Source organism: Fusarium falciforme, chromosome 9 (assembly GCF_026873545.1).
Source record: "Fusarium falciforme chromosome 9, complete sequence".
Taxonomy (NCBI): Eukaryota; Fungi; Ascomycota; class Sordariomycetes; order Hypocreales; family Nectriaceae; genus Fusarium; species Fusarium falciforme.
In genome coordinates, this window is record NC_070552.1 from 1,941,682 (window position 1) to 1,954,100 (window position 12,419).

The 12,419-nt window shown below is 55.7% G+C and overlaps 3 protein-coding genes across 3 annotated transcripts; all 3 read right to left on the reverse strand.

Moving 5' to 3' along the window:
* Positions 1 to 173: 173 nt before the first annotated feature.
* NCS54_01146600 (HET domain-containing protein) lies at positions 174 to 2,585 on the reverse strand (the record flags this gene model as incomplete). The annotated part of the gene is made up of 1 exon (XM_053156741.1): positions 174 to 2,585. One exon carries the CDS (start codon positions 2,583 to 2,585, stop codon positions 174 to 176), a length of 2,412 nt encoding a protein of 803 aa, XP_053012716.1.
* Positions 2,586 to 4,584: 1,999 nt separating this feature from the next.
* NCS54_01146700 (Hypothetical protein) lies at positions 4,585 to 6,377 on the reverse strand (the record flags this gene model as incomplete). Its single annotated transcript, XM_053156742.1, has 3 exons — positions 4,585 to 4,677; positions 4,732 to 5,921; positions 5,975 to 6,377. The coding sequence occupies 3 exons, from the start codon at positions 6,375 to 6,377 to the stop codon at positions 4,585 to 4,587; spliced, it is 1,686 nt and encodes a 561-aa protein (XP_053012717.1).
* Positions 6,378 to 8,211: 1,834 nt separating this feature from the next.
* On the reverse strand, positions 8,212 to 10,283 carry NCS54_01146800 (ATP-dependent RNA helicase DED1; the record flags this gene model as incomplete). The annotated part of the gene is made up of 2 exons (XM_053156743.1): positions 8,212 to 10,024; positions 10,078 to 10,283. The coding sequence occupies 2 exons, from the start codon at positions 10,281 to 10,283 to the stop codon at positions 8,212 to 8,214; spliced, it is 2,019 nt and encodes a 672-aa protein (XP_053012718.1).
* Between the last annotated feature and the right edge of the window lie 2,136 nt (positions 10,284 to 12,419).

Sequence of the window (12,419 nt, forward strand, 5' to 3'; positions counted from 1 at the left end):
CATATGAGCGTATATGTCTTGGTAACATGTAGTCGAGTTGTGTCTTGTGCATACAGGGGGTATGACATGTAGCAAGGAAATGTTATAGTTGTAGTGCAGTTGGAGTTGCAGTTGTAATGTAGATGTAGATGTGGATGTGGATGTGATAATCATAGGGGGTCATTATAGAGAGTTTAGTAGATGTCGAGTTCCCTCAGCTCAACATCCAGTCTCCTCTCCTCGTTCAAGGCTCCCTTGACGACAGCCGTGTCCTCGTCGACGCCCATCAGGCCGCCAACGCCGAGCTCCATGGTACCGAGGCGGACAAGCTCGCCATCGGGTTCCCAGTTGCGGCGGCCGCAGATGAGAAGGTTTGCCGACTCGTACGTCTCATCGATCACCCAGTCCCGGCCCGAGATGAAGGCGCCGATGAGCTCGTGCTCACCGGGTGGGGTCTCAGCATCTGAGCCGGCACGGAGGAGCATGGCGGCAAGGGAAGGTCGGAGGGTATCGCGGAGGTCTGGAGAGGTGATGGTGACGTTCGAGGTGGATGAGGAGGAGGAGGCCGAGTCAGCGGTGGGGGGTCGGACGGTGAAGCGGATGGTGAAGCAGTAGGTCTTGAGGCGGAGGAAAGAGATTGGTGTTGCGCGTGCAGTGATGGCGTCGGCGTGTTGCTCCCAAGAAAGGACTCTGTCGTCCTTGAAACCAACCGAGATGGTCATCCGAGGCACAGCAGAGATGTTGTCGATGAGAGGTGTGTCGTCGCCAACCTGATAGAGGTTGAAATAGGGGCCGTAACCGGTATACTCGGGACGAATCTTCCAACCCAGCCAAGTCCAAGAGGGGAATGGACCTTGGAGACACATAGGGTGTGTTGATACCTCAGTGTCGCCTGCGGGATCCAGTCGCCAGCCAAGGCCAATTGCAAGACGATCTGTTCGGGTGGGTGGGGAGGACATGTTTTTGAAGTCCTTGGCGTGGTAGAGGGGTAGGCCGAGGATGTTGTCCATGGGAGGATCCATGTGGGCGTATTGATCCAGGACACCCCTGAAGGCATCGAGGCGGTCATCCGGATATGTGAATTCTCGGTTGAGGTACCCGTTGACCTGGTTCTTGTAATCGCGTGTACGAGTGCCTGCGCCGTCGAGAGGAAATACACGACCCAGGTTGAGAGCGGGCTTCGTCTTGAGAGGATAAGAGATGGTTTCGTGACAGTGGAGGGATTGGCACTGGTAGTAAATCTGTGAAGGAGTAAAGACGAGGCGGCGACGGGATAGCAGACCCTCCTGATATGTCCAGCCGCGAGAAGCCCATTTGGAGTTTGCTACTTCAGCATCGGGCCTGATGAGCGAAGTAGTAAAGTATCCAGCCTCGGTCTGAAGCGACAATTGCTCCTCGCGTGGGACGCTGATACCAGGAATACCGTCGTTGATGCCCTCGCCCGCCGCAACAATGAGGGTGAGAGTAGAACGGGAGTAGATCTCGCCCATCTTGTCCAACTGCCGCCGTCGCTCCGCGGCGTTATACTGAGGGAAGCAGTACCGATCGATCCAGAGATACCTGTACCCAAGAGACCTCGTTACGGACATGGCGTCGGCTACCAATGGAGGCAGCACCTCAGGCAAACCGCTGAGTTGGTCTGACTCAATCTCGGAAGGGCTGCCCCGTACATAGCTCAGCGTGACATACTCAATCGTCGGGACATTGAGGTCGTCCACAAACACCACTTCCTCCTCGCGACAGTCAATCAGCTTCAGGCCTCGGATCGGTGGCCCTCGGGAACCGCATATCGTGTGGGAGTGATTCGTCAAGCAAAAGTCAACCCAGGTCCGGGGCAGCGCGGGGTCAAGCTTGGGCGGGATGAGACGGCCTCGAATCGCGGGAGTGGCCTCTCTGTACCCGGCGACGTCGTCGTTCCCCTCGACGACGCGAACGATATAGCCCCATGGTAGGGTCTTGCTCTTGGTGGTCACTTCGAACAACACGGCGCCTCCAAGCTCATGCTTCTCTCCAACACCGAGACGCTCAAATGCCTGTCGAATGCGCAAGTAGGGTGTAAACTTGCGCGTCAAATCCGGCTCAGCACCCACCAGGGCCTGAAAGAAGATGCAGTAAGGGCATGCGGACAACTCTGCGAGTGTGTGAGCCAGCGGGATCCAGGGTCGCGGCTGGCCGGGCCGCCAGTTTAGCAAGCAGGGGAAATCGATGGTGGCGCAGATGGAGCAGGGCGGGTGGTCGTCGTCAGCAACGAGGAGGCTCAGACCGTTCCTGGCAGGCTTCCTCGCCTCTGGGTCCGCGCGGCGCCGTCGCGACGTGAGCTGGTGAACATCTGGTGAGCTCTCACGGGTAGAAGCCGAATCCCATTCGGGGTGGTGGCCGTTTGCGCTGTCGGGGCGGCCGCGGCCGAGGCGCGTAAAGGCGAACAGCCTCGAGATCTTCTTCATGCCGGCGGGCACGCGAGCAGCCGCCGAAGTGTTGGAGCTGGTCGCCCCGGCGGGTTTGGCGGTGGCCGTTGCCGCCGAACGGTCATGATGGCTCATCGAGGGGCGAGTGGACGGAGGGTGCTTTGCGTGAGCGGGCGCGAAAGCGATGAGGAGTTGCGACATCCAGATGCGACGAGGGAGAGCTTGTCGGCCAAATGTGAGGTAATTGGGATTGGATCTGGATGTGAGCGACAGGCACACGCGGGGCGGAAAAAAGGGTAGAGAGAGAGCTAGACGGCGTCGCCGAAAGGGGGAGCGGGGGGAAGAAGGCGACAAGATAAGAAAGCTTCCCGTCCGATGTTGTTACTGATGTTCCCCCTTTCAAGGCGATCTCATGGCACTCGACGACGACTCGATTCGGTTGCTGGAGTTGTTGAAACTGAAGTCGAGAGGTGGTGTTATGGGAAAGGAAGAGGAGAAGGTGGTGGTGGACTGCCTGTGGTGGTGTGGTATTCTATAGCTTGGCCGGAGGACCCATTCAAAACATGGATGGCCAGAGCATGGGGGAGAAGGGAAGTGAAAAAAAAAGGTAAATGGGGATACAGTACCATACTCGACCAATACAGACAACGTTAGCCCAGTTGGAGTAGCATCTTGGGTGGCGGAAGGTCCCCTATTGCGGGATCATCTCCTCTTTCTCTCTGCCTGGGTACATAGGAATATTTGCTGGGTTCTATAGCGCACCAAGCCAAAAAGCTGATCTGCCAATGTGAGGTACCTTTGCCTATGGACCCTTATTGCTGGGTACAACCGCAGAAGAGGTCCGTCTGATCTATTTCAGCGCTAGCCAAGTCTAGGCTGCCTGTTGTCGGCTAGTCATTTGTAAGTTCAGGTCGCCTCTACAAGCACTAGCTAGCTACAAGCTCAACACCTGGAATCTCTTGATGGGAACCTAATGTGTCCCTCAAAATGATCAATCTCCTCTCCTTCTCATCCCTCAAAAACCAGCTTCATCCTTTCATCTTTCCTCCAATGTCTACGTGGTCGGCCGCGACATTACCCCTCGGTCCCTTGTCACGCTCGCTACCAAACCGGGAATAACAAGCCCGCATCCGCTCCGCTGGAAGTGAAAAAGCTGCAGGGGCCAAGGGGTACTCGCAGGGACAGGGGCGTCTGTCTTGGTCTTGTGTCTCCTCCCATGACATTGCAATCTTTCTTGTCATTTCACATTTTACGGATACAGCCCCGAAAGTACGACTGTGCCTCTTTTCTTTTTCCCAGTCTGTCGGATCCCTTGCCCATCTTGGCGGACCTGACGGTGCCGAGTACGACATTCGAAGGATCGACTCTGCCGTGACTTGTACCTACCTAGCACGGATGAAAGGATCGAGCATCAGATCTGCCAAAGCAAGCCTCGAGGCAAAAAAGGAAAACGCCCTTTGGCCCTTGGCTGGCCCATGGTCCATCCCATGGCCCCGGGGCTTAGCGCTAATTTCCATCTGGATTCGGTGCAACCATCTCGGCCGATTCCACGTGGGCTGTGCAGCCGAGACATCCACTCGCTGGCTTGCCCGCCCTCCCATTACGTCCCTTTTTCCCCTTTGTCCCTTGGGCTTGAAAACCCAAGGAAAAGTGATGTTATCAACAACGACACTTGTAGACCAAAAACACCGTCAATGATAGTTGCTGATCCCGCCATCTCGTGATTGTCCATCACATTATGATCTACAATAGTTAACCGTCATCTCGAGCCCGCTCCATTCTTTCGACGTCATAATTTAAACACACTTTCCATTTCTCGTGAACGGGCCAGCGCAATTTCGTGAGATGTCATGTTTAGGGTAGGGATGCATCCTCCCACTTGAACCCCCAACAACAGTGGTCGCGTGAGACAGCATTAAGATGCAAACGTATCAATAAAAAGATTTGTATTTATAAAAACCCTTATCTACGCTCTCTGGCTGTAGGGCTGGGACCCTCAACACAATCGAGGCCAATGTTCGCCAAGCAGAGGCTTGACACTATCCCCACCTAGTAGCTAAGGAACTCACATGAACCCCCACCAAGAAATGATCACTTTCAAGACTACCTGCCGAAATAACCAGTATACCTAAGCATTCACCCCATGTATCAACCGGTGTTCATCATAATCATCATTGCTTTCTGGACACTTATATGACCATCAAGCATAAGCAAGCGTGTTGTCGTCTCGAATCTTTCCAGGAATTCCAATATTGACCTCTCCTCCAGCGACGCAAGGTCCCCTCACCACAATCTGCATCAAGTTAGTGACCTGTCTCGAGTTAAATGACGATGAGTAGAAACTTACGTCGCCCTCGATCTTCTCGTCGGTCGTCTTGTGAGAACCGGTATCCTTCAAAAACACCTCCACACTGGTGAGCGGCGATCCGAAGTGGCTCTTGACGTCATTGCAGAGTCGATAGTCGAAGAATGCCGTCTGGCTGATGGCACCAGCCACCTTGGCGGCCGTCAAGGCGTACACAACCCTGGCCCCTGTAAAAACTCGCAGATCCGAAAGAACGGTGGCCGACAGGAGGGGGGTATCAGATCCCGCACGCTCAGCAACGTACACAAGACGGAGCTTGCCAGGAGTCGTTCCAAGAGCCGGAGATGCGCCAGAGGAGAAACCGGATAGCAAGTTTGATGGAGAGTGTATCCCCTCTAGAACCAAAGATCGCGTGGCGAGGATGTGCGAGGCCTTGGCCATGGGTGAAGACAGCTTGGACGTCGACTCCTCATGAGTTGCAAGTAGCGCATCGGGGCTTGCCACGAGAATCGTGGGAGCAACCCCCTGAGTTGCCAGCACCAGATCAGGCGACCTACCGGCGACCGAGTTCAGGGCAACCGAGGCATTCGAGTACAGTGCTGTCAAAGTGAGCACCAGAGTGTGCACATTGGCGAGAGAGTCGGCAGGAAGGAAGAGGTCAGAAGGGTTGATGCGCTCCTTGGTGGGAATGGCTGCGAGCTGAGCAGCAATGGCAGAAACCAGGTTTGCCTGGCTGAAACGCACCATTTCCTCAACCTGACCAGGCTCAGTCTGCCAAAAGGTGACAACATCCATGGGAGTCTTCTCAGGATTAGTTTCTGGCAGCTCGCTACCAGCATGCGCGGGAGCATCACGGATGATATCCTGCCAGGTAGCAACATTGATCTTGCTGCCGGTGCCCTCAGGTACCTCATTCCAGTCCATGTGGTTGCTTCCCTCGTCCGTGACCCAGATGAGCTGTCGCAGGGAAGGATAGGCCTGGATAACAGCATCGAAGGGGAACGAGCCGGGAGCGGTAACCAAGGTATCGACGGCGGAACGGCGGAGCATGGAAACAAGTTCGTCGTTGGAGACATCGAATGGGATCAAGACGGTGGTCAAGTTCGGGTAGAAGCTGCAGGCGAAGAGTGTCACCAGGAGCTCAATCGAGTTTGGCAAGTAAACGGCAACTCTAATGCCGCCTGCTTCCGCAATGTGCTGTCCGATGAGGTTGATCTGTCGGGTGATGTCCTCTTGGTCAAGTTAGCGATATCAAGCCTACCCACGGAAGAAGCTGATCTCGTACCAAGCTTATGGTCAACAACATTCTGGGATCCCAAAACAGTCAACAGACGTCCCGTAGCACCCTCTTCACCACCCGTAGCCGCCTTCCTCCAGACATCCCTCAGGTCGCCGTTGCGGCCGCGGGACCACTTGGAAGCTCCGGAATCCTTGACATTCAGGCCGGCGTTGAGGGGCATGCCGTGGGGGGCAGCCTGCGATCGGTATACGGGACTCTCTCCCTCATTTCGGACGGAAGACGGGACCGCCTGGCGGGCCAGGAGCATGGGATGAACATCGGGTTCGCGGGTCGCGATGACGCGGTACGAGACAAGAGCGAGAAGGAGCGTCACCAAGCCGGTCGAGTAGATGTTCCACTGCCCGAGCAGCTCGGTAAGACCCGAGTCGAGGCTGTCAAAGACGCCCATCGTTGGCTAGTTGCTCGGTCTAGTCGGGTCCGAGACTGTCGTGCGCTTTGGCGGTTGGGGTAAAGAGATGGGGGCAAAGGAAAGGCCTACAACGGCGTTGGATATGGTATGCGCGCTCTACTCTCAAGGGAGGCGAACATGCGCAAGGAAGAACTTGACCAAGATCTCATCAAATGTTGGAGTTGGCAAGTCTCAAGTTTTGGGCGGGGAAATCACCGAGGCGGCATCTGTAGGAGGGCACGGCAGTGGCAGTGGCAGTGGGGAAGCTCCAACGGGGGGCTGAGCTGCGGGCTCCTTCCACGTTCTTGGCTGGCTGCCTCTTGAACTTGCTCAACGTCAGAGCATCATGGATGTATTTTCTACAACAGGCTGAAGTCAAACTAAATCTACCATGGATATCTACCGCAATTCCCATGCAACACTCAGATCATAATTGCTCACTTTCAAAAACCTTGGCCGTGAAATCTCTCCATCTCATGCCTGTCAGCCTTCAGCCAGCCTCACTCCCTGACGTGTAAGCCTCGGAATGGAGGGGCCAGCTGCTGCCACCAGCTGATCAGGTCTTGGGACGGTCCGGCACGCCTCCAACTCCAGCTCCGTTTCCGCCCACGCCAGTCAAGGAAGGTCCTCTTCATTATATCATCATAAAATAATCGATGAAAACAGTAATAATGGAAGAGACTTTCCAAGAAAAGACTGATCTAGTAATATTTTACCATTCTTATTATATCTTTATAGCTATCCTTATGGGAGGCTAAGCTGATGTTTTGTACTGTTCTTGCTTGACCCGCGTTCCGCCCTTCTTTCCGAGTCTTCAACAGCCTTGGCTAACACGTCTGCTCCGATTGGATCATCTGAGACATTCAACTCGCACATCACGTCACATCAAATCAAAAGACAAAAGAGTAAATGCAATGCGTTTTTTTACTTGGACTCCTCAGTCCAGTCTGGTTGTCTGTTCTACCACGGGAACTGAGTCCACGGCTACTCCCTTTCGTAGCATTCGTGGTCCCGTCTTCAGAAGCCTCATGGCCCGGCCATTCCATCCCGGCCAGGTCAAAGCCTTCATCATGTCCATGTCCCTGACTTGCAAAGAGCAAGAGCTTTTGTTTTCCGTTCCATGCCGTGTCGCCCAAACCAAAATCCATAACCTGTGGGCGTCGCGCGGCAACGCTCGTGCTCTCCGACGTGTTGAAAAAAACAGAGATAACCGTCCTGTCGTTGACCGTCATCCTTCGTTCCCTGCCATGCGCTCATCGCTCTCCCTCTGGTCCCCATCCCCATGAGGACCAGCGAGCAATTCGTCACCAGAGAACCGAGAAATCCACTTTTGTCTATGTGTCTGCACGGCGATAACATGACCCTCTATCGTGAAAGCGCGCAAAATGCCCTCGGGGTAAAGGGGGAAAGGAAAACCCAGGTAGACGGCGAAAACATAATCGTTGTGATGCTGTGTCCAGATCCAGTGTTCTGTGTAAGAACCTAGATCCGTGTCCGCACCACTGCTTGCTGTCAACGTCTTCCAGCTCCCCACATCTCGGTCTAAGGGTATCAAGCGAGGAGTGTGCCGAAATCAAAAGAAACGCAATCTATCACATGCTTCGTGAAAGCCCTGGGACCGAATACTGCCTTCACCAGTTGGGAAGGGGCAGTCATCTGTCTTCGCAGGTCATGGTGCCGCCGTGTCGTCCAAATGCAAAGTCGTGCGACCAGAGTAACGTAAAGGAAAAAAAGAAAACCGGAAATCAAAAACATCGAGTGCTGCAGAAATGCCTGTCTGCTAGCACCAGGATGCACCTCACCAGGTGCAAGTGTCCTGGGTGGATTGTGTTGTTTACCACCAGGAGGACTGAGCACCAGGGCCGCCGGGGTTGCCATAGTTGCCACCACCACCGTAGCCGCCGCCGCCGCCGCTGTAGCCACCACCTCCGTAGCCTCCGGCACCGCCGCCGTAGCCTCCAGCACCACCCTGAGGAGGGCCGTTGAAACCACCGCCACTGCCGCCGAAGCCGCCGCCACCACCACCACCACCGCCGAACTTGCGGTAGTCACGGTTGGCAGAACCACCACGGCCTCCACCACGAGAGCGACCGCCACGACCACCACCGTAGGATGACTCGCGGGCAATAGTCTCAAGGAAGGTAGGAATCTCCTGGTTGGCCTCCTTGAGAAGCTCCATGAGCTCGCGGACGACACCACGGTTGCCACGGTTGAAGAAGGCAGTGGCGATACCAGTGTTTCCGGCACGACCGGTACGACCAATGCGGTGGACGTAGTCGTCAATGTCGGTGGGGAGATCGTAGTTGATGACGTGAGTGACATTGGGGATATCCAATCCTCTGGCGGCAACGGCGGTAGCAACAAGAATGGGGCATCGACCGTTGCGGAAGAACTCGAGGGCACGCTCACGCTCACGCTGAGTTCGGTCACCGTGAATCGAAGTGGCGGGGAAGTTCTGGTTGATGAGGAAGTCGGAGAGCGAGTCGGCCATGCGCTTGGTCTCGACGAAGATCAGGGTGAGGCCACCAGCGTGGGTGTGGAGGATGTCAAGAAGAACAGAGCGCTTGTCAACGTCCTCGACGTACTCGACCTTCTGGGTGATGTTCTCAGAGGTAGAACCGACACGACCGACGGAGAGGAAGACGTAGTCCTTGAGGAAGTCGCGGGCGAGCATCTGAATGTCGCGGGGGAAGGTGGCCGAGAACATCAGGGTCTGGCGGTCCTGGACGTTGGGCATATCCTCGCCTTCGACGATACGGCGAATCTGGGGCTCGAAACCCATGTCAAGCATGCGATCAGCCTCATCGAGAACCAGGTACTTGATGTTGCAGAGGGAGATGCGACCTCGCTCTATGAGATCGACCAATCGACCGGGAGTAGCAACAAGCAGATCGCAGCCGCGCTCGATCTGTCGGAGCTGGGAGCCAATATCGGCACCACCGTAGACGACGCAAGGTCGGACCCAGGATCGGTAGGCGAACTTTCGGGCCTCGTCGTAGATCTGAGAAACAAGCTCACGGGTGGGGGCGAGGATCAGAGAGGTGGGGTAGGCCTTGCGCTGACGACCAAACTGTCCCGCGGCATTGGCGGGGACAGGAGAAGGACCGTTGATGAAGGCCTGAGAGAGGATGGGGAAGAGGAAACCACCAGTCTTTCCGGAACCAGTCTGAGCACAAGCCATGAGATCACGGCCGCCCATGACAATGGGGATGGAGTACTTCTGGACGGGGGTGGGGACCTTGTAGTGGGCGAGCTCGATGTTGCGGCAGAGGTGCTCATCCAGAGGAGGGGTGGTGAACTGGTGGACGGGCTCGGGAACATCGTGGCCGGAAGCCTCGACAGGAATGTCGTCGTACTTCTCGAAGTTGATACCGGTGTGCTGCTTGGAAGGGTCGTCGGGGGTACCGAAAAGCTCACGCTCGATACGGGGGTTAGCCGGACCGGCGATGTGCTTTCCGTCGCGCCACTGGCCATCACCAGAGCCGCGAGCAGTGTAACCACCACCACCACCGCCACCAGAGTGGCCGTCGAAGTTGCCGCCGCCGCCATAACCACCACCTCGACCACCCCAGCCGCCGCGACGGTTGTTGTTCTGGTAGGTGGGAACGTCGTTGCCCCAGTTGGACTGGCGGGCGCCGTAGTTCTGGCTGCAGAGAAGGTTAGTGACTGTTGCTGAGTGAAGCTATCGCGAAACACTTACTTAGCCCAGGCGCTGTTGCCGAGACCGTTGGGACCGGCACCGGGGGCAGGGCCAGGGCCAGGAGCAGGACCGCCGTTCATAGCGGGGGCAGCGGCAGGAGGACCGCCCTGGCGGCGCATGTGAGGAGGAATGTAGGATCGGTTCTGAGGAGGCTGCTGGCCGCCCTCGCCCAGGCTGAGGCCGCCCATGTTGAGTTGATCAGCCATGTTGGAAAGAATCGCGTTTCGGGTCGAGTCGGTGATGGAAAGAATGCCGGGTCGTAAAGACACGAAAGACGATGAACTCGATGAAGGCGAAGAAGACTCTCAAATGTGAACGAGAGTGAGCAGTGATGGGATTCCCGTCGTGCGAAAAGGACAGGAAAAAGACGAAAGAGAAAGAAACGGAAGGCCGATGCTTCCAATAATTTCCCGAATGAATTACTTTGGGCACAAACAAGCGTCAGTGTTTGCACAGATCCCTCGAAGAACACGCAGAATCTTCAAAGGAAGGACCAAGGAAAGACGAAATGTCTTGGGGAAAGACGAGGATGGAGGGGAGATGGAGGAGGATTGAGAGAGAGGTGAAGAAGGGGTTGTTGTTGGAGGAGAGGAAGAGAAGAGAAGAAAAGGAACCAGGTCGAGAGGCAAAAGAAGAGTGGGAAGAAAAAAAATTGGTTCGAGTTGGGGCCAAAAGCGGTTTAGCGCGGGCATTCGGCTGGGTCAAGATTTTTGGGGGGGATTGTGCGCCTTCTGCGGTGAGGGCGAGGGGGGAGGGAATCGGGAGGGAGAGAGGGCGAGGGAAGGCCGTGAGTGGGCGATGCAGGGCTCGAGGTACCATCCAAGTACCTTTTGGCCACCGCCCGAATCAGAGGGAGCCAGTGACGTTGGGGCGACAGCGGAGAATGCCTGCAAGAGGCTTGACGTGGCTGGGCAGAAAAACAGAAAAAGAACTGACCTGGTACTTATGACGAGGGAGGGCACTAGGGAGACGATGGGCTCGTTGACTGGACGGAAGAGGTGTGCGCTGAGTCGTTGCTGAACCGGCGCAGGTTTTGGACGAGTTTGAGAGGTGTGTTGTGTTGCTGCGCCCACAGTTGAGTTTTGGAGTTCCAGTGGGAGGGCACTAAGAGATGATCCCCGGGGAAGCTTGTGACAGGATGGACGGTTACTAAGCCGCCTAATCACCCGTGGGCCGGACGGAAGGGAGAGTCTGGCAGAAGAAGGGCGGAGAATCCAAATGGAAGAGACAAGCCCAAGATGGGGGTTTACCTTGCATGGGGGGCAAAGTGGAAGAATGCAGGCGAGTGAGTGGGCGAGGTTGGGCTTGTTGTTTTTTTTCCTCTGGAGAAGACGGGACGGGACCTAGGGGACTCGAGGTACTTGATCGGTACCTGTCGCAGCGAGAACCCTGGAAGGCTGGGATCAGTACCTAGCGGCTGGCCGGGGGTGGATAGAGGCTCCCGGCTGGGCTGGGTACAGTAATCGCTAGACTTGCACTGGCCGCCCGCGGGTTGAGATATGACGACGGGGGATTTTTTTCGGGGTCTCTACAAGGGGTATTTCGATGGCAATTATCACCGGATTTGAAGAATACGAGAATCAAGGGATTTGGCAGATTTGCAAGGGAGTCTGCGTTGTAAAGGATGTGCTCGCGTTGCCGGCTTGCGAGTGTCAAGGACCATTTCAAGTACCGGACCGGGTTGGGGGGGGGTTTGAGAGCCGGAACTCAGGGAAGGGGGTAGGAAAAAATCGTCGTGGTAACCAAAAGACGGGAAGCCGGTTGCAAACAGTGTTTCACATCATTTTTTATTGCTGCTTGCATCGGACATCAAGCCCAACAATCCTGGGCACTTTATTTGTTTAGGTATTTACTGCGTAGAGCAACAAGCCTCAAGTTTTTGCTCTTCTTGACCTGCTCGGCTCCTACAGCGCAGGGATTCAAGGGCCAGCAGAGGCCAGATTAGGTGCGTGGCATCGTAGGTAGCCCGGTTTGATGACGAAATCTCCGATAAGCGGGTGAACTGGCGTAACACGCCTGCGATCAAACGACGAGGAATCCTGGACTTTGGCATCAACCAGCAGTGAATTCTCGTGACTCCTACTCTTGACCGTTTATCGACAATGCCACTAACGATACGGAATATCGTCATCGTCTCCTGGGGGGCCATGATTCCTGCAAGCAATCGACATGCTGCAACATCCGATCCTTGCCATGGATGCCATGCACAGTTCGGCCTTGATTGCACGGTATCAGTCGATATCCCATGACCCCTAGGCAACCTGCAACTTAGGCATGAGACCACCCACACGGAACCCCAGAAGGCACCATGATTCAGACACGGAGGCAGTGGAGGCTTCTCC